Genomic DNA, 22,325 nt, shown 5'->3' with positions numbered 1-22,325 from the left:
AGATGCAGCTGTTTAGAAATAGCTCTCTGCCAGACCTACCAGCCCAGGATCCCTGTCTGGTCAGGGTTCCCATGGACCTCCCCCCAATCTCCAATGGCCAGTGATGCCTCTGTAAGCCAGTACAGCTCTACAGATATATACTGGTTTCAGGTTTTATAGTCACAGATCCCTAAGCCTGAAATGGGACAAGAGGAAGAGAAGAATGGAAGGCACAATGCCAGCCTAGAGTCATGTGTTCAGTTCATGGCCCACAGATACAGATTACTAAAGCTACATGCCATGGACAGGGGCTAAGGGCATCCTCCAGCATGGTCAGTCTGATCCTTTTTGATGACAGCCAGACCTTTGCCCAGAGCCTGACTTTTCATGATTGGGCCAGGAATCTGACCAGCAGCAACTTGGGCAAGAAGAAGAAAGATGCTCATCTCTGTTGAAAGATGGGACAGGGAAGTAAAGCTCCTCCTTGCATGGACAAGGAGCAACTCCCTACACTTCTTCCTTCTATTCTCCCAAAGGCTGCCACCCTTGGTGAAGTCAAGACAGCTAAGAATCCAGGAAGGTGTCCCAGAAAGATGAGTACGTCTACAGCCTACAAGAGGTGAGCCTACAAATAACCTGCCCTTCCTGGATGAAGACGGTGCAGTGGGGCTTCAGGGATGTGCCGCACTCATCCTAGGTGCTGCTCTCCAGTTGGAAGGGCAGAGGTCCACCCAAGAGAACAAATCCATAGCTCTGACACTTGAAAGCTCCTCTATCAGCCAGTGGCTTACTAGGCGAGGCTTAGCAGGACCAGGGGCCGAGGTACCTCTTTCTCTGCTTCCTGCAACCGATGGGGCTGTTCAGAATTTCAAATGCAGACTGCCAGGCCTCCTAGTACAGGGCCTATTAGAGCCATGGGCCCCACAGACCGCAGTATCCACTATGCCTTCCTGTTTCTGAGCAGGTGACCGCTTCCATACTTTTCCTCTTCCAGACACTGGTTCACAGTGCCCAACAGCCATCAGTCCTGTGAGAGGGTCCCAAGAGCCTGGAATACTCCTGAGGCAGCAATGGGGCCTCCTGGGGGTTGGATTGGGGTGGACTCCAGGAACAAGCCCAGGCCCTCAGCATGGCCCCATGCTGGCCAGCAGTGGCTGAGCTAGTTCTGGAGATGAGGGGGCGCTGGGCAGGGAGCCCACTGTCTTCTCATGACTTCCCTTCCTCCTCATCCCAGGAGCCTCCTTGCCGGCCAACTGTACTAAAACTCCGGAAAACCATGGCGGGGAGGTTTTCCAATTAGAACATTCTTTTTCCGATCTGTGGATGATTCTTAAAGCAGCAAAAAGCCATTCTTCAGGGCATGCGGGGATTATCTGCCAGCAAGGCCTTGGCTCAGCTTGTGCACTCGTGCTCTGGAGGCCTGGCCTGGGGCAACTTCAGAGCCAGAGAGAAAAGGCAGAGTCTGTTCTGGGGCATCAGATCATTCAGACAGAGACTGCTGGTAGAGTGTGTCCTGCTTATTCAAAACAGTGTACTTGCAAGACAGCACAGCTCCAGCACAGCGCTGGAAGTCCTTTGACAGTGGCCCATCTCAGGAAGCACATGGCATCCCAGTCCCCTTACTGGAAGATAAGTTAAAGACTCCCAGCAGGGTTGCAGCCTGTGGAGCAATCAATTCCTGAGCATGGAAGTTGGTCTTCAGAAAGAGACTTCTCTGCCTCTGCCACCACCCCGGGAGCTACCTGTTCCTGGGCGAGATGGAGGTGGCAGTGCAGTGTAGTGGGTGCTCTTGACAAGAAAGAGTGTTTGTCCTTGCTGGGGAAGAGGCAGAACCTCATAATGGAAAGTGCAAACTGCTGGGGTTGTAGGAGGTCCCTGAAGGCAATGTTTTGTAGGAGAGGAACTCACCCCAAATGCTAAGAGTTTGGGCTACCTCCTAGCAGGTGAGCTGATCCCTAGTGTCACAAGTTCAGGGCTCCATAGATCTCTTTCTGGGTGTAGCTCTGCTTGGCTTAGGGACCCCTAGCCCCACGGGACCCACCCTGTTGAGAGTCAGCAGAGTCACCCAGCAAGTATAAACTGGTCGAAGAGCTTAGCAGGATGAGGCAGCAGGGCGGGACCTGGGAAGGAGGGGGGGAGAGGGGATTAGGGTACAAGCAGGAACATGGCACTCCCTGTACACAAACTCAAGCACCCCAGCTTCTACCAGTTGAACACATAGTCCATCTGGAGCCTCTAGACTCAACTCTGCACCAGACTGGCTTCAATCTTAAGGTCCCGCTCCCTGCTTCCATTTCTCCATTCGTACAGCTGCAGGGTTCAGGCCATTTGTCGCCAGTGTATTCTGGTATAGGAATCCTCCCCGGGCCTCCTCTGGGTTCTGATAGCTTTCAGGGTACCACTTGTTCCCTTCCAAGCCTGGAAACTCTTTGGCTAAATCGGCCTGCCTGGGTTCTGCTTCCAGCCTTGCAGATGGGAAGGGGCCACCCTGGGAGCTTAGTGATCCTGCTAGCCCATTCTCTCAGACAGCCACCTGTCCCCTGGCTCATCTGTTGACTTCAGTCTAGTCTTCCAGAGAAGCTATTTTGGCTGTCTACTCTTGAGTTGTGACCCTCGCTGAACAGGGCCACTCCCTGCCACCCCTTTCCTTTCCTGGCAGTCCAGCCTGCTCATTGAGCCTTCTACACTTAGAAGCAGCACCTGTGCTTTCGGAGTAATGCCTTGTTGATGGCATGCGAGGGGACTACTGCCCAGTCCCCTTGGGCACTGTGACCCAAGCTCGAAGGATGCCGAAGCTATAAAGAAAGGGTGGAGGGGAAAACTGCAACTCGGAAAGGAGGAGACATTTTGGCTAGTCTCAGAGCTGAGCCAGAGGCTGCAAGGCACAGTAGTGGAAAGGAAGGCCACAGAAACCTTGGACTAGAACTTGTGGGATGTCCGAGGAAAGGTTCATGAAGACAACAACTTGACAGCTGAGAATGGGTAAAAAAATTACCTGATGTCCCCAGAGAAGAAATGTCATCCCAAACCAAGGGGCTTGGTCATATGACAGCACTTTGTTTATCCGAGTCCATATTACGTGTGCATATCTGTATGCTAGCACTTGGGAGGCTGAGGCCAGCATGGACTACATAGCATCCCTCCTCCCCACATGGTGCCTGGCTGAGGTGTCTGGAGGTAGACCTGGAAGAGGGTGGGAGTGGAAAGCATCATTGGAAGAGTCTGTCGAGGCAGTGAACAGGTGGGCAGGGCAGGGCAGGGCAGCCACTATTCGAGTCAAACCCGTTTACAGGCAAGATCCACTGCAGGGCCTGGCAGCCAGGCTGAGAGGGAGGAGTCGAAGGCTGCTCTCTTTGACTAGACCTGTCATGAGGGATCTATCCTGGGCAGGGACTGAGTCACTTCGGACAGGAAAAGAGCCTGCGGCCAGTTATGCTTTTGGATACCAGTCCCGTTCATGCTTTTCAGATGGTCAGTCCTGATTCAAGGTTCTGGGGCAGGCAGAGCTTTCTGTTTTCTGGTGGACCTTGGGAGACAAGTGCCACCCCCTTATTCGTCCCTACTCATGGTGTATCACTTCATTTTACATTCTGCCTCTTTTTAGGCTAGGTTCAAAAGGGTGTGTGATCTACCCTGGGTCATATAGTTAGTACGTTTGGGAGCTAGGATGCCAAGCCAAACGCAAGACCATCAGTAGCCTCTGTGGAAGAAGGGGAAGAAGCATTAGATGCTGGTCACTAGCCTGGGGCCAACTGAATTGAAAGGAGAAATCACCTGTTAGCAGAAGACAAAGAGTAACCGCTCCCCTAGAACATGTGGAGTTCTTCTTTTCTGTCTGATAAAGAGAAGAGCCCTTCTTTTAGACTTGCAATCTCCCACCTCTTCCTTCTACAAATGCCCCAGATTCCCTGGGCTGATCTCTGTGACCCAGAGATAATCAGACAGGGCACCAACCTCACCATGGAGAAGAAAGGGAACTGGGGGAGTGAGTGCACAGAAGGAAGTGCTCAACTTGACTAGGTGGCAGGCTGCAGAGGATGAAGTCTGAGGAATGACTGAGTTCATGAGCAGAGGGCTAGAGGAAGGGCACTTCAAGAGTGTGAGTACAGTCTGCAGTGTGAGGACCTGTGATGTACTCAGAAGACATGGGGAAGGCAGGGTGAGTACAGGGGAGTGGCTGCTCTTGCATACATGTTGACCACAGGGAACCCCTTAGGCCTTCTGAAGATATCCATCCACTTTGATCCGAAGTATAACAGGAAACTGTAGGAAAGAGCTCTAAGCAGGTAACATCTGATCATAGTCACTCAATGAAGCTGCTTAAACAGACTTCCGTGTGATAGCTGGGTGGGAAGGAAGTGTAAGTTGCAAGGAGACACCAGTGGGCAGATTTGAAGGCCGTGGCTATAAAATTGGCAAGACCTGAGAAGTAGGACCTATTGGCTTCTCTCCCCCCTTAGGCTATCAACCTGATAGGCTATTGCTTGAGGTACCTTAACTATCTCCTCTGTTGGAAGGCCTTCCCTGACCTCACAGGTAGGGTTGGGAGCCTTTGTGGGGTGTTCTTTTAAGTTCAACAACTCCTACACCCTCCCACCCTGTGTCTTGCACACATTAAGTATCCAACAAACATGAAAGAATGTCATTTATCAAACTGAATGTGTGTCTTCTGGCCTGGTCTGAGAGGTGATCCTGATTTCAGCGTTCTGCCCTGCCCCCTCCAAGAATGACTTTCCAGGGTGCAAGTTTTCCCAGGCGCCAGACAGAAGTTTCTTGCTCACTTTTTTCTCTTCTCCCTGACTTCCTGCATGATCTCAACCACCAGTCGCCACCCCCCACTCCGGTCCTTTCCCCGCCCCTGTCTGGGATCTCCATCTGTAAAATGGATCTAGGCACAGTAGTTCTCGACAGAACTCATCCGCCAGCATCTGTGGAAGTCGTTGGCCCAGAGCCTGGGCCAGATCTCACCGGGCGCAGGCAGGGACGCCACTAGGCAGTGGGGCCCTTCACGCGGTGAAGGCCTCCCAGCCCCGGGGCCGGGTGCCCAGAGGAATTAGCCTGGAAGTTTTCCATGGCGGCAAAACTTTCTGGAGCTCGCTCCAAGCCAGGCGAGTGGAGCCCCAGCCTTGATTTCTCCAGCAGCCCCGCGGGACGGAGCAGGGAAGGGGTGGGAGGACCGAGGACACTGGCGGGAGAATGTGCGGAATGTGCCAGGCGCATCTACCTACCCCAGGAGAGGGCAGAGGAAGGGGGCCGGCCGAGGGGAGGGGCGAGGGGCGAGGCTCCCTGCAGCCGGAGAAAACCTGTTTGTTCTAGGGCGGGCGGAGCCCAGTCCGTGCCTCCCTGGTTCCCTGCGCTCCCCGCTGCGGCCCGTGCCCGCCGACGCGGCCCGGTAGGGTCAAGCGCTGCCCACCCGAGGGAGCCCGCGCACCACACTCGCCTGACCCTCTGCCCATCCCACAAGCCAGGCACCTGTACCAGGTAGGGTTGTCGAGTTGCCTGCCGTCCGAAGGACGCGACCGATCGGGAGGCAGCAAGGGGCACCCGGTCTGTGTTGGACACAAGGAAGAGCCTCAGTTTCCCTACCCATAATTCATACTTGCTCCAAGCATCCCTTCTGGGGTTCCCATCAGGGAGGCAGTACCGTCGGTTTTCTGCTTTTCACTGCGAGTGAAGAAACTGAGAGGCAGGGTACTTCAGTGTGACCAAGAAAGGCAAGTGGCCCTCTGGCCAGCCTTGTTCCTCTGTCCTAATCATTTGAGGATGAGACCAATTGTTGGTAGAGCGCCGGCTGGGAGGGGGCAGGGTGAGCCTAGAGTTGGTGTTTTGCAAAAATCACGGAATCTCCCAGCCTCTGTAAAATGTGCCCATTTTGTAGATGAAGAAACTGAGGTGCAGAGGCAAACTCCAAGAATCCCCTCAATGGCCTGGAGCCTAGGGCAAAGGGACTTGATGGTGGTTTGTGATAGACATGTGCTGGGCATTGGGCAATCTCAGGGCTGGAAGGGAGCTGCTCATACTCAGACAGAAGGCGCCGAATCAAGTGTCACTGTGGTGTTATCAGTGGGATCTGCCGTATACAGTCTCTGTGACTGGATTCTTTGTGCGGGGGCAGGGGGAGCCAAGAGCCTCGTCCTCTTTGGAACTGCATAGTGATACTTGGCCTCTGAGAACAACTGAAAACTCAGGCCCTCCTGTCTGCTCTGCCACTTCCTTCCAAGCTGTGGCACCTGGCAGCTCCACTGGTCACAGGGAGAAGCCTACCAGGCCCACCTTCCCCTTCTGGGCCGTTGAATCTCTGCAGTTTGTTGGGAGTTGTATTCCCCACAAGGCATTTTTACTGAGTTTTGATATTAAGGTGGTTGGTGACACTCGCTCTTGGACTTGTCTTGGTCTCATGGCTCCTTGGAGTTCTGGTCATGGTACCTGAATTGGGGTAGGAAGCAGGTTTCCACAAGCTGATGAGCCTGAATAGTGGTAAGGGGCTCTGAATCCCAGAGCTGCAGTTGGGAGGCTTAGGAGGTTATCTTCCCATAGCCTCAGCTGGCTCATCTGAACAAACAGTGCCAGCTTGGGTGCCAACAAGTCTCCAGGGCACAGGTGCATTCACCAGGTCCAATTTGCTGGAGGGCTTTAGTGTATGTGCTGTTCACCTCACCACCCTCAGCCCACTCACCTGTCCTGCCCCTGTGGGTTCTCAGCCCTGGCTAAGGTAGGCATTGGCACCTGTTGCTGAACATTTTTCTGCATGCCAAGAAAACACCCCCAATTCTGGATTGATGCATTCTGAAAGCCAGAAGCCTGCCCTTCTCCTCTCTCACTGAAGTCTCCCTTTAGTTTGGACGTTGCTTCAAGCCATAACCTATATTGTGCCAGGTCACACATAACACAAATTTGCCTTCTGCTTGCTGAACCCTGAGGCCACTTTCATTGCCAGCCCCATGGTGACATGGGACAGAATCATTGCCAGGAAAGAAGAAAGCTGCTTTCTAGGGTTCTGGGGCTCAGAGAAACTTCCTGTGTTGCAGTCCAGACTTTGGACACCCATGGTTGGGAATGGACCTGGATGCCCACAACTTGTCCAGCCTCTTGCTCCCAAGCCAGGCCCTACCTTGCCTCTTGCTCCCATGGTCTTAGAGGAGGAATCATCATTCCCAGTTAAACCCTCTCCTTGTACCAAAATGCTTAAATAAAAGGTGGGGGGCAATCTAGGCCATAAGAAGTGCCCAGGTTTGTACAAGTGGATAGTTGCTGAACCGGATTCTGAAGTCAGTATGGCCTCTGGGCCTTTCTCTTACTCATGAGGCTGTAAAGACACTATCCTCACTGAGAGCACACCCTGCTAGGGACAATATGTTGGCTAGTTCATCCCCCTGATCTGCTGTCAGTTCCTGTAGCTCATTGTCCTAGTCCTAGTATGAGCTGGCTCTCCATTGATATGCCTGGTGTCAGTTCATTCTTCTCAAAGGGAAACTGAGACATGGAATGGAGCCCTTTTACCTTGTGTGGATCCACGTGGAAGCATCTGGCAGGTCTTTTCAGTTCAATTTCCCTACTAGAATGGCCAGAGTTAGAGGGTGTGGACAGGGAAAGGGGTCTTGAGTGGAAAAGGGACTGGAAAACTCAATGCCAAGAGGCCTGGTGTGTGCCGTTTTCCTGGGCTGATGTGCACACTTGGACTCAGAGGCAAGGAGGCTGGAAGGGATCTGCAGCTCAAGGAGATGTCCCTGGGGAATTTGCTCTCAGAAACACGCTCTGGGCTTTTGCTGTGGGCAGTGCTTACTTCTTGTTTTGAGGGAGAACTAGGAACTTAGGGGTTAGGTAGAGCAGAAGGTGGGCAGTTCTTTACTTACTTGGTAGCCCCTCTTCTTGTACAGTTGCCCTTGAGGTTACTGCTGGTGGCGTGGGGGGAGGCTGTGGAGCTCTAGAGACACACCCTGGATTCAGAGGAGACTTGGCCTCTGGGGCAGTGGTGGGCAAGCCCAAGCTACTGGTGGTGCCTGTTGGTGGTCCCTGTCTTTGCATCTGTCTGTGAGCACATCTCAGGCCTGAGGTTCAGCCCCCTTGGGTTAATCCCTGTGATGGTTGGCTAAGAACACCACTTTGTGATGACTAAGTCACTTTCCCAGAGAGCTTGATGTGGCAGACAGTTGCTATGGAGAGAAGAGGCACCAGGATTCCAGTCACAGGAATGGGGAGCCCTGTTGAAAATGCTGACATCAGGCACTGCCTGGTTTAGCCTAGAAAGAAAAAAACCACAAAACCCAAAAAACAGACCTTGCCTCACTATTTCTGTCCATGAGCGCACTCATCTCTCCTACTCATTCTTCTATACTTTAGGACCTGAGCCAAGGGCGCCTCCTTGGGAAATGCAGAACTCTGGCAGGGCCCTCGGGGCCTGTCTCTCTTCCTCTGACTTCTGTGTATCTCCCCAGCACCCAGCCTGACTAGTAGTTTGCCATAGGTGCTTGTTGCAGAAAAGAAAGTGTGATCTTGGGCAAATGCATTCTCATCTCTTAACTTCCATATTCTTATCCCAAAATAGGGATTGTTGTAGAGGCAAGGATGGAGTGAAAGGGACTTTGGGTTTAAGCTGGGCAGGGAAGTATGAGAAAGGGTACAGAGGATCTGGACAGGAAGCCTGTGGAGAGAGCTGGAGGGGCTGCTGGGGAGTGATCCTTTTCTTTCTCACTAGAGGATCACTTGCAAAAAGGACAAAAGCAGCCTGGGCCAAAGTTAGGAGCAAGTGAGGCTGAGTTTTTATTACCTTGTGCTCTGGCAGAGAGTGGACAGGTGGCTGCTGTGGGGTACGCAGGGGAGAAAATGTTGAGGTGGAGGTGGTGGCTTCCAAAGTCCCCAGCCCCTTTTGACCTCGTGATATGCCCATCTGCAGATGGAGATAGCATCTCTGAGTGACTAGGGCTGTCCTGAGACCTTAGAGCTCATGTTGCAGAAAGAGCTATTGGGATGTGAAGGTGTTGAGAGTGCGCAGGTAGCTTGGCCTGTGGAAGAAGGCCTAGGAGCTCCTCAGGCCCTTTCTTGTACTACGGGGGCAACAATGGTAACAATGCAAATAGCTCATATGGGGAATTAGAGCAGGGGTCTTGGGAGCAAAAGGTCCCATGGTCCCTGCTATCCTCAGCAGGCTGGCCTCACCTAGACATCTCATAGGCATCACTGAGTGCTCTTTCCCAGCATCCCTTAGTAGTCCTGTATTCCAAGGCACCTCTGAAGTGACCCAGTTTCTCTAAGCAGGTGTTTGAGTCCATCCCTCTGAGAGCCAGAAAATGGATACAGGAGAGCCGGGAAAATTCTAGGGTCTTGGGGTTTCAGCTCCCTACCCAGTTGGGAAGGACTTGGCCTGTGTCAGACATTTTCTTCCCAGGATCTGCAGATGCCAAGAAGTCTAGAATCTGGGGTTTGGGGATGGGATAGCAGGAGATGAAATTCCAGACTTTCATGTAGAAGTCATTTACCTGTAAAGCACATTTAAAAATACACCCCCCATGCTTGCTTTTTCCATATTACATTTTTCCCTCTGCAACCCAAGTCTCTTCCAACTTTTTTTTCACGTAGTATCCCTCCTTCCCTCTGCCTTGTTGGCCTGTAGGCAGGAGCTCCAGTGATTAGAGCAATGCAGACAGGTCGCAGGCTCCTGCCAGAGGGGCCCAGCCTTCAGTTCCTAGGAACTGTACACTGAGTAGCAGACTCGGGAGCTCAGACAGGAGCCAGCTGCTGCTTAGCCTTTGCTCTGGCAGAGCCAGCTCTGTCCAAGGTCTCTAAATCACTTGCAACTCCCCTCCCAATCCCAACTCTGGATCTCAGCACCTCCTGCACTAGCGACAGCAGTGTTTCTTCTGGATCCTTATGGCTAGAAATCAACCTGTCTGCTGACTACTGCTGGGGCTCCACTTGAAGACAGTGGGACTCAGAATGCCCGAGGTTACAAAACCTGGCCACAGGAGGCTGCTTCACAAATGTAACATTTTATCATTCCAGTCCTTTTGGCCTAGAGAATCAAGTTGGCAGCTTGCGTGACAGCTTAGGTCAGTCTGGGTCCAAACTTCGTGGACCAAGTGCATTCCTTGAGAAAGGATCGAACCAGCGCAGCTAAGTATGCTGAGTGTGAGTTGGGGATAGAGGTCGTGTTTCCTAGCATTTTCAGCCCCTCATAACTCCTGGCAGGGACCTGGAGTGAGAACCCAGTGCTTTTTCCAGCCTGGCAAACCCCATGTACCTGCTCATCCTTGCACTTCTTTCTGCAGCCTCTAGAGGGAGACTGCCGCAGCCAAGACTGCCTGCTATGCTGGCCTTCCACCACCCATACAAAGCAGCAAACACTCTTGGGGTTCTGGTGGACAGGGTGATGAGCAGAGAAGCTGTTCTGATGCCTCTGCTTTCCCCACAGGAAAAACCAGATATGGGCTTGGATACATTTTGAGAACAGGGCTTCCCTAAGGCCATCCTTGCATCTGCTGGCATAGGTTGGGTTGGGCAAGAAGGGAGGGTTGAAAGGACTCTGGCCAAGGAGCTACCTAGGCTGGCTAGACTCTGGGGTTCAGGAAGCTTAAATTCTCAGAGCTGAAGAGTCCAAATATGGCTCTTGCAGGACAGCTGTAACATCAGGGGTCTCTCTCCCTTGCAGATTTAGATTTTTTCCAAGTTTGAACCTGTACCCATACAGTAGTGAGGAACCAAGGTGACATGTGGGGGAAAAGGAGGGTTTTTCCAGGATGCCAGAGCTAGTATGAGGATGCATTCTCCTTCCCACAGACCAACTGTCTTCTCTGAGACTGCCCATCCAAGAGAATACCATTGGCTGCATTCATCCATCTTGAATAGCAAGTTCCTTGGAGACTGGGACTCTGTCACTTTGTTGCTGTCCTCATGACCAGCTACATCCAAACCTGTGGCTCTGTCACAGCAGGTGGACCCTTTGCCCCCAACAACAGAGAAATACTTGCAGGCAAACCTTTTCTATAGCATGGCCTGATGTCAGGCTGACAGGGGCACCTGCACTGGAAATCTCCAGCCTTATTGGATTCATACAGATGTCATTTGCTACGTCTGTCTTTAGCCAATGGGTCCCATGCTCTTGCTCTATCCTGTTATTTTTGTTTCATACCTAGGAAGTCCATCTAGGGCTGAGATATAAACTCTGTAAAACTGGCAAAGCCAGGATTGAGCCCTACAAAAGGTTTGCAATGGTTGCTTGCAGATTTGGAGCTGGGCTTCCTCTCTAGTCCTGGGCATAAGGAATCACAGTTTATCCTTGGGAATGAAGCCCCCCACATCGTTATGCTCTTGCTTGCACTCAGACCAGTGTCTAGCACACAAGCACTCAAACAAGCACTTTCACCTGTGTCCTCTTGTTGTAGAATATTCTTTTAAGGTGTGTTACATTTGTTTATGCTCTGAAACATTTGTTTAATGATGTAAAGATGTGTTGCTTTTGCTTGTGCTGTATTTGTTTAACTCTGTGAAGCTGTGATTTTTTTGCCTGTCTAAAACACCCAATGGGCTAATAAAGCGCTAAATGGCTAATAGTGAGGCAGGAGCAAGGATAGGCGGGGCTGGCAGGCAGAGAGAATAAATAGAAGGAGAAACAAGGAAGAGCAAGCAAGATCAAGAAGAGGATGCTAGGGGCACCTACCCAGCTCCCAAATAAATCACACATGGAGGCGTATTCTTAATTATAAAAACTGGTCTTAGCTTGGCTTCTTTCTAGCCAGCTTTTCCTTTCTTAAATTATCCCATCTACCTTTTGCCTCTGGGCCTTTTCTTTTCTTCTATATGTCTTATTTTTCTTCTTACCGTGGCTGGCTGTGTGGCTGCCCCCTCGCATCCTCCTCTCCTTGTTCTATCTTGCTCCTTCTTTCCTTCCAGATTTCCCCTCCTATTTCTTCTCTGTCTGCCAGCTCCCCCATCCTTCCTCCTGCATCGCTATTGCCCTCTGGTGGCATCTCCTTGTCACCCTGCACTAAAATGATCACTGTTCTGTGATCTTAGAAGTCAATTGGTGGAGTGCTTGCCCTGCTCAGAGCAAGTCCACATTCACACTCCCGGCACTTGAGAGATGGAGGCAAGTGGAGCAGAAGCTAACAGTCATCCTTGGCTACATAGTGTGTTCAAGGCTGGCCTGGAATAATAAATAATGCATTCATGAATGAAAGAAAGAAAACGAAACAATGCTAGAGGCTTTCCATCTTTCATTCCAGTTTACCTCTGCTTGGCATCTGGCTCCAATCTCAGAGCAGTTCCAGACCCCATATCCCCCTACCAACCCAGACTTGGAGAAGGCAACCAGTCTGCTCTTTACTCTCACCCAAGCCCTTGCCAGAGCAATCCAGTTCCAGGGATCTTTGGGCCAAGAGCAGAGGACCAGCTGCTAATTGGATTAAGTCCTTCTTACCTCTTCCCAACATCTATTCCAGCTCTCTGCAAGATGCCCAGAAAGACATGGGTCCTTCTTCTTGGGGTGGGCGGATATGAAAACAGCAGAGGACCAGAGTGAGGGCCCCAGGGTGGGGTGACACCCAGAGGGTACCACAGCCACTAGGGAAAATTTACCTCCAAGCCCATTTCCCCTGAGATTCCTAATTCCAGACTAGAGCATCAAGGAGCCTGAACTTGGTCAGAAGGATGTTAGCTCCTTAGACAGGCCACCGGACACACTTTTCTTTTCTATCATGGTTTCCTCTTCCTCTATGTTTAGTATAATATGACCAGGTGGGACTAGGTTGTGATCCAGAGAGGAGTGGGAAAATGAGATTTGTGCCTCCCAGAGGTAATTAAAAATGTATTTGTCCCAGCCTGGTCTACAAGAGCTAGTTCCATGCTCCAAAGCCACAGAGAAACCCTGTCTCGAAAAACCAAAAAAAAAAATAAAAAATAAAAATGTATTTGTGGGGGGCGGGTAGGTGAATGGTGTGTGTGAACTATGTATGTATGTGTGTCATGTATGTTAAATGTGAGTGATGAATGTGCGATGTATGTGGATGTGGGGTGATAGTGTGTGTACATGTGTGGTGGGTGTATGTGTGTGTGGTGTATGCATGGCGGGTGTGTGGGCTGGATGGTATGTGTATGTGTAGAGGAGTATGTGCAGGGTGTGGGGTTATTATGTAGTGTGTGTATGTGTGTGGTTTATATAGAGATACAGGTGGTGTGTGTGGTGTGTATATGGGGGAAGGGGTGTGTATCTGTGGTTTGTATATAGTTATGGGTGGTGTGTGTGTAGTATATGGTATGTATGGGTCTAGGGTGTAAGTGTGGTGTGTGTGTGGGGTGTTGCATGCATGTGTATGTTTGTGTGGGGTGTTTATATATGTGTGTGAATATGCATATGTGTAGATGGTGTGTGTGGTATGTGGTATGAGGTGTGTGTAGGAGTGTGTGGTGTGTATATAGTGTGTGTGTTTGTGGTGTATGTGGTATGTGTATGTGGGGGTGTACGTGTGTGCTGTGTGTATGGGCGTGTTGTATGCATGTGTATGTGTGGGGTGTGTATGCGTGTGAGTATGTGTGTATGCGTGAATGGTGTTGTGGTATGTATATGTGTGTGGTATGGGGTGTGTGCATGAGTGTGTGGTGTATATGTAGTGTGTGTGTATGTGTTTGTGGGGTGTGGGGGGAGTGTAGGGGGTGTTGTATGCATGTGTATGTGTCGTGTGTATGTGGTGTTTATATGTGTATGAATGTGTATATATGTGTGGATGGTGTTGTATGTATATATGTGGTATGGGATGTATGTATGTATTTGTGGTGTATGTGGGGGTTTATATGGGGGGTGTATGTGAATGGGGGGCATAGGTGTGTGTGGGGGCACGCACGCGCGTTGTGTGAGTTAGTTTTAGAGGCAGAGCAAAGCTGCTCCTAGTGTTGCTCCCATTCTCATCTGAGCTTTCTCACAGTGTGTCAGTGTCTGCTGTCCCCGGTCCCTCTGCTCCTTGCAGCATGTGGTAATCTAGCTAGATTAGCTCCTGTGTGCAGCGGCTCTCCTGCTCTCGCTCTCCTCTGACCGGCTCTGATGCCTCTGATGAAACCAGACATATAGTATTCTTGAGAAGCCACAGTAGTAAGGAGATAGGTAGAAAAGGAACTTTCTACCCATGAGTGCTTTGAGAGCATATGGATGTGGAAAGGACTGGCCCTATCTACCGTGCTCAGGCAGGCCAGAGTGCTTCTTCTATTTTTCCCTTTGCCCTCCTCAGTCTAACCTGCCTCAAAGAGACATGTACAGATCAGAAGTGAGATCTTCTATGTAAGTGTCCTTTAAGATGTCCCCCTGAAGCCCCACTACCTGGAGGCCTGCGTCACAGTACCTCTTTCTTGCCAACTGGGTAGAAAGCCCCAAGAAGAGTTAGTTGGCAACTCCCCAAAGAGCCGGAAGTCATTTTTCCATAAAGGTAGGATAGAAATGTGTCTTGGTGAGACATTTGGGAGGCATTTTGAGGGAACCCAGGGCCTTGTGAGTGCTCAACAACTACTGATATAACTGAACTACATTCCCGGGCCCATTCAGGCTTACTGTCTTGTTGGGAAAGGAATTGGGCTTCTGAGATGCAGTCAGGCTCAAAGGAAAGCAGCCGATGCAGGAGCACCAGCCCTGGTTCATTTCTGGCACGTACCCTTGCTCCTTTGCCTGGGGAGTTGCCACTGGTTTTTTCATGCAAAGAAGTAAGGGACTATCAAAGTTTTTCACGTTTGATAGCATCAAAAGATCCAGGGACTAAGGGCTCAGGCTTCAGTGGTCTGCCTAGAGGCATTAACTGTACCCATGCATTCTGGCTCATGGGGTCATTCCACATCCTACTACAGCTTCAATGCCATGATGAGGTGTCATTCCTGGCGTGCAGAAGATTCAGCCTGCCTGGACTGCACTTGGTACAGTTTATGGGAGAGCAGGCTCTTGCTGATGTGGCTAATTTAGTCTGGTCTTTGCCCCCTTCACTTCCCCTTTAAGTGTGCCCCCGACTTCCATGGAAACATGTCCAGGTCCTGCCAGCTGGCACCATTACTGAGCTGGTCAAAGCCTAGCCCTGGAGGGACCCAGAGGGTAGAAGACCCTAGGAAGGAAGGATTTTTCCTTAGCACAGCCAGGGCCTTGCTTTCTGTCATGCCCACAGCTCTGAACATCCCAGGCTCTCTTTAGGTTTGCAGGATCAGCTGTGATTATTCAGGGTAGCATCCAAACCTGTCACAGTCTAGGATGTTACCTAGTCCTCAGCTAGTCCTCAGCTTTGGGTCTCTCACCATGGAGAGCAGATGAATAGCCCTCTTCTGGCCTGCTCTCGGCAAGCCAGGGAGGAGGTGATGGGGGAGAACAGAGAACAAGGAACCTGTTGGCCCTGACCAGATTCTCTTCCTCATCTGATTCTGAGGCCACTCCTTAGCACTAGGTCCGTGAGGAAACAGGATGACGAGCCAACCCCAAATAGGACTACATCATCTTACAGATGACAAAACCGAGGCAGCCCAGAGCAAATGAATGGATTTGCCCACTAAGGTGTAAAATGGTGGTTCCGTCCTAAAGCAGCGGGTTCCCTGGGCCCTTGCCCTACCTCCAAGCCTACCCCGAGAGGTGTTTCGCCTGAGATATGCTTCAATCCTACCCTCTCAATTCTACAGTGCCGGGTCAACTCCGTACTAGTCTCCATGACACTGTTGGCTCCCTCGTTGCCAACTCTCCTCCCTAGTCTCTTTCCCTTAGCACTCTCTGTGATCTGCCCTTAATAACAGACTAGAACAGACAGTTCCTGAGAGGCAACAAGTTCCATATTCTCCAGGTGAGCAGCCATGGCTGTATGGGTAGGTGTGGCATTCAGCTGGTTCTCTAGGCTCTCTCTACACTTCAGAACTTTACTGCCTCTGTCCTCCTGATCCCTGAAGGAAAATCTGCATGATCTTGGTGTGATAGGATCACAAAGGGTCTCTATGAGTTCATTTTCTGTCATAATGTAGTAGCTGAGGCTTGGTGCTTTAGAGAGGAAAGATACTCATTTAGTTGAGACTTGAGGCCATGGTCTGAGCGGTCACTCGGGTAAGGAACTCATGGCTGGTGTGGTGTCACCGTGGCAGGCAGGAGAATGTGCGTGTCAGAGAGACGACTTACATGGTAAACTGGGAAGCCAGGGAGAAACCAGAGCTGGGCTAGACTTGCTTTTGGGTGACAAACACCCATGAGAACTAACCAAGTTCTCCCAAAACATTAATTCTATCATACAACAGTTGTCTCAGCGATCTAATTACCTTTCATTGAACCTTACTTTTTGTGGAGGATGGGGATGGGTGTGTGGGTAGAGGGGATGAGTATGGATGGACCTGTGTGTACATGTTCATATGCACATGTGGAAATCAGAGGTCAATAGCAGGGGACTTTATCACTGTTTGCCTTACTTTATGAAATAGGAACTCTCCGTAAACCTAGAGTTCACCCATTTGGCTAGACTGACTGTCCAGCAAGCCTCAGGGATCCTGCTATCTTTGTCTTCCCACTGATAGCAATAAGGATGTGTTATTATGCCTAGCACTGACTGAGCCATTTCCACATCCCCCCAAACTTCACTTCTTAAAAGTCCCACTACCTCTTTGGGGACCAAGCTTCCAACACAAGAGCCCTTAGGGGACACACCACATTCACACTCTAGAGGTGACCAATAAGCCATCAGAAATTCATGTATTGACAAATCTGTGTTTGTCTTTGATCCCAGGAGCCCACTGAATCCACTAGTAACATAACAACTCTTTTGAAAACGAAACATCATGAGCACTTCAGGAGGTAATGGAAAAGGTGAGCCTGGGCTACATGTCTGCTTGAATTATCACCAGCAAACCCCTAGAGGGACATGGATGTTGCCCAGGCAGCCGATGGATGACCTCATAGTGGGAGGGCTGGCAAGGGCCCTGGGACTAGGGGCTGGGGTTCCCCCGTTAAGGCTCTTAGGTTTGCCCCTGCCAGGGAAACCTTTGTCAGCCAGTGAAGAGGAGCGGAAAAATGTCCTGAAGCAAATGAAAGTGCGCACTACACTGAAGGGCGACAAGAGCTGGATAACTAAGCACGAAGACTCGGACGACCATGCTGTGTAAGTCCAGGAGGCAAGGCCAGAAGGGAAGGCAGCAATCAACACTGAGGGTGGGGGCATGGCACTCAACCCTAGCTAGGGATGCTGAGGACATTCCACCATTTAGAGCTAGGTCCAGCTGTGGGTCACCAGCCAGGTGAGGGTAAAGCCTGAACACAGCCACAGATGGAATGCTGAGGCGTGTGTGGTGACACACCTGTAAGGTAGGTCAGGAGAGGAAAAGGTAAGGTAGCAGGCCGGTTTGGGGATGGAGCCACAGGTTAACAGGTGGCAAAGAGCATGGGAGCCACTATATTCAAGTCCTGTCTTTCCACAGAGCGCTTCCCTCGGGACAAAACTACGCCACACCCTCATCAGTTGGAGAGGGATCAAATGCCAGGTAAGAGGTGGTACCTAGCTGACTCTTAAACGGACCCCAGAGGCTCTTCTGCTGCAAGGAGGGGTGGACATCACATAGGGAGCACATAGGGAGGCTAAATTGAGTCATTTGAAATACATGGATAAGACAGGCTCTTTGGGCTTCCCTTTGAATGTTTTTTTTTAAGATTTATTTATTTATTATATATACAGTATTCTGTCTGTATGCTTGCTGGCCAGAAGAGGGCACCAGATCTCATTATAGATGGCTGTGAGCCACAATGTGGTTGCTGGGAATTGAACTCAGGACCTCTGAAAGAGCAGTCAGTGCTCTTAACCTCTGACCCATCTCTCCAGCCCCCATTTTTTAAGACTTATTTATTTAAGATTTATTTATTTATTTATTGTGTAGGCCAGAAGAAGGCACCAGATCTCATTACAGATGGTTGTAAGCTACCATGTGGTTGCTGGGAATTGAACTCAGGACCTTTACATGAGCAGGCGGTGCTCTTAACCACTGAGCCATTTCTCCAGCTTCCCTTTGAATGTTTCTGCAACTTGGCCATCTCCAAGAAGCTGCTCCCTGATAAAATCACAGTCTATAGGAATAAATGCTAGCTAGGGCTCTGTGGTACCCTTAGACCTACCTAGCTGCACTATTCCAGCCCAGAACTCTAATATTTCTGGAGAGGACTATCTGCTGAGACCTTGTCCTCTTACCAACTCCTTGAAGGGGCCCTCATTGCATTGCCTGAGCCCTCACTACTTCTAGCATGCTCTCCCTAGTGCCCCCAAGTCTTCTGAACATCATCTTTTGTTGACACATAGCAAGCCCCAGTGCCCAGAAACTAACATTTTACATTTTCAGCACCACTAGGGGCCAGAGGAGTGGTAAGGGAAGGCCAGAGAGCTTTACCTTCTGTTTGCTTCAGCCCCAGACTGAGGCAGCCTGGGCTCTGATCAAGGGACTTTCAGTCTGATCCAGGAGGCCATGGTGCCTGGAAAAGCAGAAACTTCTGGAACTCTGCAGTAAATGTTAAACCATAGAGCAAGCCTGCCTGGCACCCTGTTGTAAGCCAGGACTATGCTGGGCATGGCTGGGGTGGAGTCAACCATGGCAAGGTTCCTGGGAGAGACTGAAGGAAAGCTAGGTGGAGCAAAGTGGGCACCTGGCCACTATATTGGGACACACCTGACCACTATACTGGGATAGCCATCTGCTGTAGTTGGGAACCAGTAAAAATCGGTGGTCTGAGCTCTGTAGGTCTGAGGTCTTCTTTTCTCTTGGCAGTTCTCCGAACACAAAGGCTCCTGCTGGTTATATCATCCGGTAAGTGATATCAAGACTCTACCTGCACCCTCATACCACTAGGGCCACACCCAGACTTCTCAATACCTTTCGGTGTCTCTTGTAGGGGAGTATTCACCCGAACAATAGACAGCTCATCTAACTCCCAACAGCACCACTCTAAGACCAATGGAGCTCCAAGAAGGTACATCCTTTGTGCTAGCCAGATGGTCAGTAGGAAGGTGGGGGAGTCTTGTCCTGAGCCAAGACCAAGGAAGGGCTAGCAGAGGAGTAAGAGAATGTCCTGCCTGGCTCTGGCCACTGGCCAAGGGCAGTGGCTGGGAGGGGAGCTCTGCATAGAGATGTGGATTATGCCTATACTTCCTAGTGCCCACAGGCCTTTATTTTACTTACCCCATGTCCCATTGGCCTCATAGCTGGCACCTTGCTGAGAATATTGAAGCCATGTGCTTAGTTCACCTTCCTACTATGCCAAGGTGGCATGTTATGTAAACACCTTGCTATTAGTCATTATGCAAATGAGAGCCTGGCCGACTGTTTCCTTGTGATGGAGCTGGGTCTGTCATGCTCAAAGTGCTTGTCAGGGCTGACGACAAGGAAGAACATCTCCTAGTGCCCCTTGTCCTGTCTCTACGGGGCTGTGTGGGTAAAGTTAGAGGCAAGAGCTGACCTGTGGTTGGGCAGATGGAAATGTCTTGCTCTTCTAGTGCTTCTGGACTGCCGGGAGCAGCTAATTCTGCTTCTGCTCCTCACTCTTCTGCTTATAAGATGACTACGGAAGATTATAAGAAATTGTGAGTATATAATGATCCCAGACACTGAACCCATCGAGGGGAGATGGACACTTACTTCTAAACTAGTCACTTATCTGGGGAGATCTAGTCTTATTGGCTTGACAACCCTTGCCACTTATAACTGTGGCCTGGAGCAGAGGGTGACACAGCTCTAGAAAATTGAATGGCTATTTCTAATACAATTATATGAGGCAAAGTAAAAGCTGTAAGAAACTTCTGGAAGGAGCACATTCTAGAAAATGGACAATGAGCCATGGCCATGAGGCCTGCTGCTCACTGTCTGTATTTTCTGGATATACCCCTGTGCCCCTTCTCAGGTCTCAAGTTCTCAGGCAGAGCTGGCTTCAGCTGAGTTATGCTCGGAGACATGATGTTTCTTACATTGTCACTGTCCCCATAGACTATTGCTGTGGGCATTTTGTGTCTAAAGCTTCGCTTCACTTGAGGTTCCTTCCAAGGGCCCCAGGCCCGGGAGGAGAGCTCTGGACAAATGTCTGGATTGTGCCAGCACTTCCCAGGACTCCACATCCTTGTACAGCTTATTCCTTGCCCCATCATCCTGTTAGTGGCATGTTGGCAGTCAAGAAGCCAAGGTGCTAAGGGGAGTAACTTGCAACAGGGAACAGGAAGGACACGGAGGAAGAAGATTCATAACTGTTTCTGTCCCCCACAGGGCACCGTACAACATCAGGCGCAGCTCCACATCAGAGACTGAGGAAGTGGAGGTGCCCTTCACCTCAGATGAACAGAGACGGAGGTAATGTTAGCCCTTATAAGCATAGCCATGAGTATGGCCGGGGTCAGAGCCTGTGCTGGAAAGGATTCTACCAGTCAGAGCACAAAGTACATAGCACATAATCCATGAGGACACTCATGGTGTGTAGGTCTAGTTGGCATTCCACAAGTTCGTGAACGTCTCAGTGCTGGGCCAGCTCGGGAGACGCTCCTGAGAACCTTGCATGGGTAGAATCTAGGAAACACAGGACCATGGATAAGGCTCACGTGTAGATTCAAACTGTCCCAAGAAACTTGAATAATATTCAGGGTAAAGTGTGCCGGGGAAGGCTGTCTGCACCCGCCATATCTGGGTGTGTTGTGTTTGCAGTGTTGTTTGGTTGCAGGAATGGTCTCCAGAGTTTCAAGTGCCCCTTGCTTACAACGGAGGAGCCCACAGCATCAGCCAGCTCATATGTGCTTTAGGAAGCATAGTGACAGTCCCTTTTGAAGGCCTGGAAGGATGGCACTTCTGTGCAAAAAGAGCACACAGTTGCATGAGCTTTGAAATCTGGATGGTGCAGGGCCAGGGGAATGAATAAGAAACTCTGGAGGTGCCTCACATTGAATGCCATTTTGACACTTGCTTAGGTGTGTGCACTTAGGCAAACGACCAGAGCAGTGGCCAGGCTCCATCAGTTATGGAGTATATCAGCACCTACTTGCCTGGTTGTGAGGGTCGATGAACCAGTGTGAGAATGTCAGCATCCAGGGCTGGGCTTGACATGTGCTACATGCTCCCTAAGAAAAGGTCCTTCCCTCGGCATCCATGGTTCCTCTGAATAGGTTCTTAGAGCAGTGCTATCCTAGCTTACGCTCCTCTACTCCCTGAGGGTATTCCTGAGTCAGTCCGTGAATCTCCAAGGCTAGACTGGCAGAGTGGCTAGTTTGACACAGGTCAGATGCCCTCACCTCATACCACCCCAGGTCACAAGCTGCAAGTGGTGTTTTGAGAAAGACGGCCCCACGGGAACACTCTTATGTCCTCTCAGCGGCTAAGAAGTCCACTAGGTGAGTTGTCCAGGAACGAGGCCCCGTGGGCTTGAGCCTGCCTTGGTCATTACTGACTCCATGACCTGAGGTCCTTCTCCTCTACTGGGGTTTCAGCTTTCCTCTGACTGGTGAAAGAATAAGGGTATTCCAGCTTTGACCTTCTGGGGAGTCTCAGATGTACTTCTTAGAATAAAATCAGGTGGTACTGGGAACAGGAGAGGCTGTAAGATGGCACCTGCCCTTCAGCTTTTTCCAACATGTTACCACTCTGCTTCCTTTCTAGCAGTCCTACCCAGGAGCTGCAGGCCCCATTTATTGCAAAGAGGTGAGTATCACCAAGGGAAGGAAGCCTTAGGAGCCAAATGCTAGCCAGGCAGCGAGCCTCCTATCAGGGAGCAAAGAGAGTTGTCCTCCCCAGCCATAGCAAGAGTACTTTTGCTCTGGCCCTGCCCTGTACTCTCCTGTTGCCCAGAACCCCCGAGAGATACTCCCTAGGAGTTGATGAGGTTGTTATGGATTGGTCCTCTAGGGCAAACAGGGGGAAAAGGAGACTACTAGCTGAGCGAGGCAAGGGTCAGTTTCTGTCGGAGGAAAATGATGGATAGAAGATAGAGAAGAAACTTATGTGAAGGTGAATCTAAGGGACTGGGACCTTTAGTTGAGTGGACATCAAAGGCCTTCCAGATAAGGTGGCATCCATAATAAGCTGTAGGTGGAAAGTCAGTGAGGACCCAGCATTCTAAGTGTTCAGGCCAATACCTAGGCAGAGCAAAAAGCAGAGTGGAAATAGGGTGCTGTTGAGTGACAGTTGCTGACAAGAAAGCAGGGAGCGCTGTAGGGTGAGGGAGCGGCAGCACAAAGTACCGGAGAATAGTGTGTGCTTCTTAGCTCTCAATAATGGAGTAGAATGCTTTAAAACCCCAGAAGTGGAGGTCAGAACTCTGAAATTGGGGTGTTGGAAGGATTGGGACAAATCATATTTGCCTCACCAAGCTAATGTCTTCTTCATTCACATCGACTCTGTGTCTGTGTCCA

The 22,325-nt window shown here is 50.5% G+C and overlaps 1 protein-coding gene across 5 annotated transcripts in view; it reads left to right on the top strand.

The window, feature by feature from the left end:
- Positions 1 to 542: 542 nt before the first annotated feature.
- Positions 543 to 22,325, top strand: part of Znf185 (zinc finger protein 185 with LIM domain) — a 55,724-nt gene continuing 33,941 nt past the window's right edge. For 3 of the 5 annotated variants that reach the window (XM_057760549.1, XM_057760548.1, XM_057760544.1), the window contains exons 1-10: positions 5,327 to 5,460; positions 16,692 to 16,771; positions 16,940 to 17,063; positions 17,380 to 17,442; positions 18,712 to 18,750; positions 18,836 to 18,913; positions 19,437 to 19,523; positions 20,197 to 20,280; positions 21,225 to 21,308; positions 21,574 to 21,615. In XM_057760549.1, coding sequence (XP_057616532.1) covers positions 16,744 to 16,771; positions 16,940 to 17,063; positions 17,380 to 17,442; positions 18,712 to 18,750; positions 18,836 to 18,913; positions 19,437 to 19,523; positions 20,197 to 20,280; positions 21,225 to 21,308; positions 21,574 to 21,615 — 629 coding nt within the window. In that variant the 5' untranslated portion in view covers positions 5,327 to 5,460; positions 16,692 to 16,743. Of the gene's footprint in view, positions 599 to 5,326; positions 5,461 to 16,691; positions 16,772 to 16,939; positions 17,064 to 17,379; positions 17,443 to 18,711; positions 18,751 to 18,835; positions 18,914 to 19,436; positions 19,524 to 20,196; positions 20,281 to 21,224; positions 21,309 to 21,573; positions 21,616 to 22,325 lie in introns of those variants that run through there. The other 2 variants (XM_057760545.1, XM_057760547.1) reach the window with 2 other exon arrangements.

This window comes from Chionomys nivalis, chromosome X, assembly GCF_950005125.1.
Source record: "Chionomys nivalis chromosome X, mChiNiv1.1, whole genome shotgun sequence".
Lineage (NCBI taxonomy): Eukaryota > Metazoa > Chordata > Mammalia > Rodentia > Cricetidae > Chionomys > Chionomys nivalis.
Note: the sequence above shows the minus strand (reverse complement) of the source record. Positions and strands in the feature narration are given on the sequence as shown.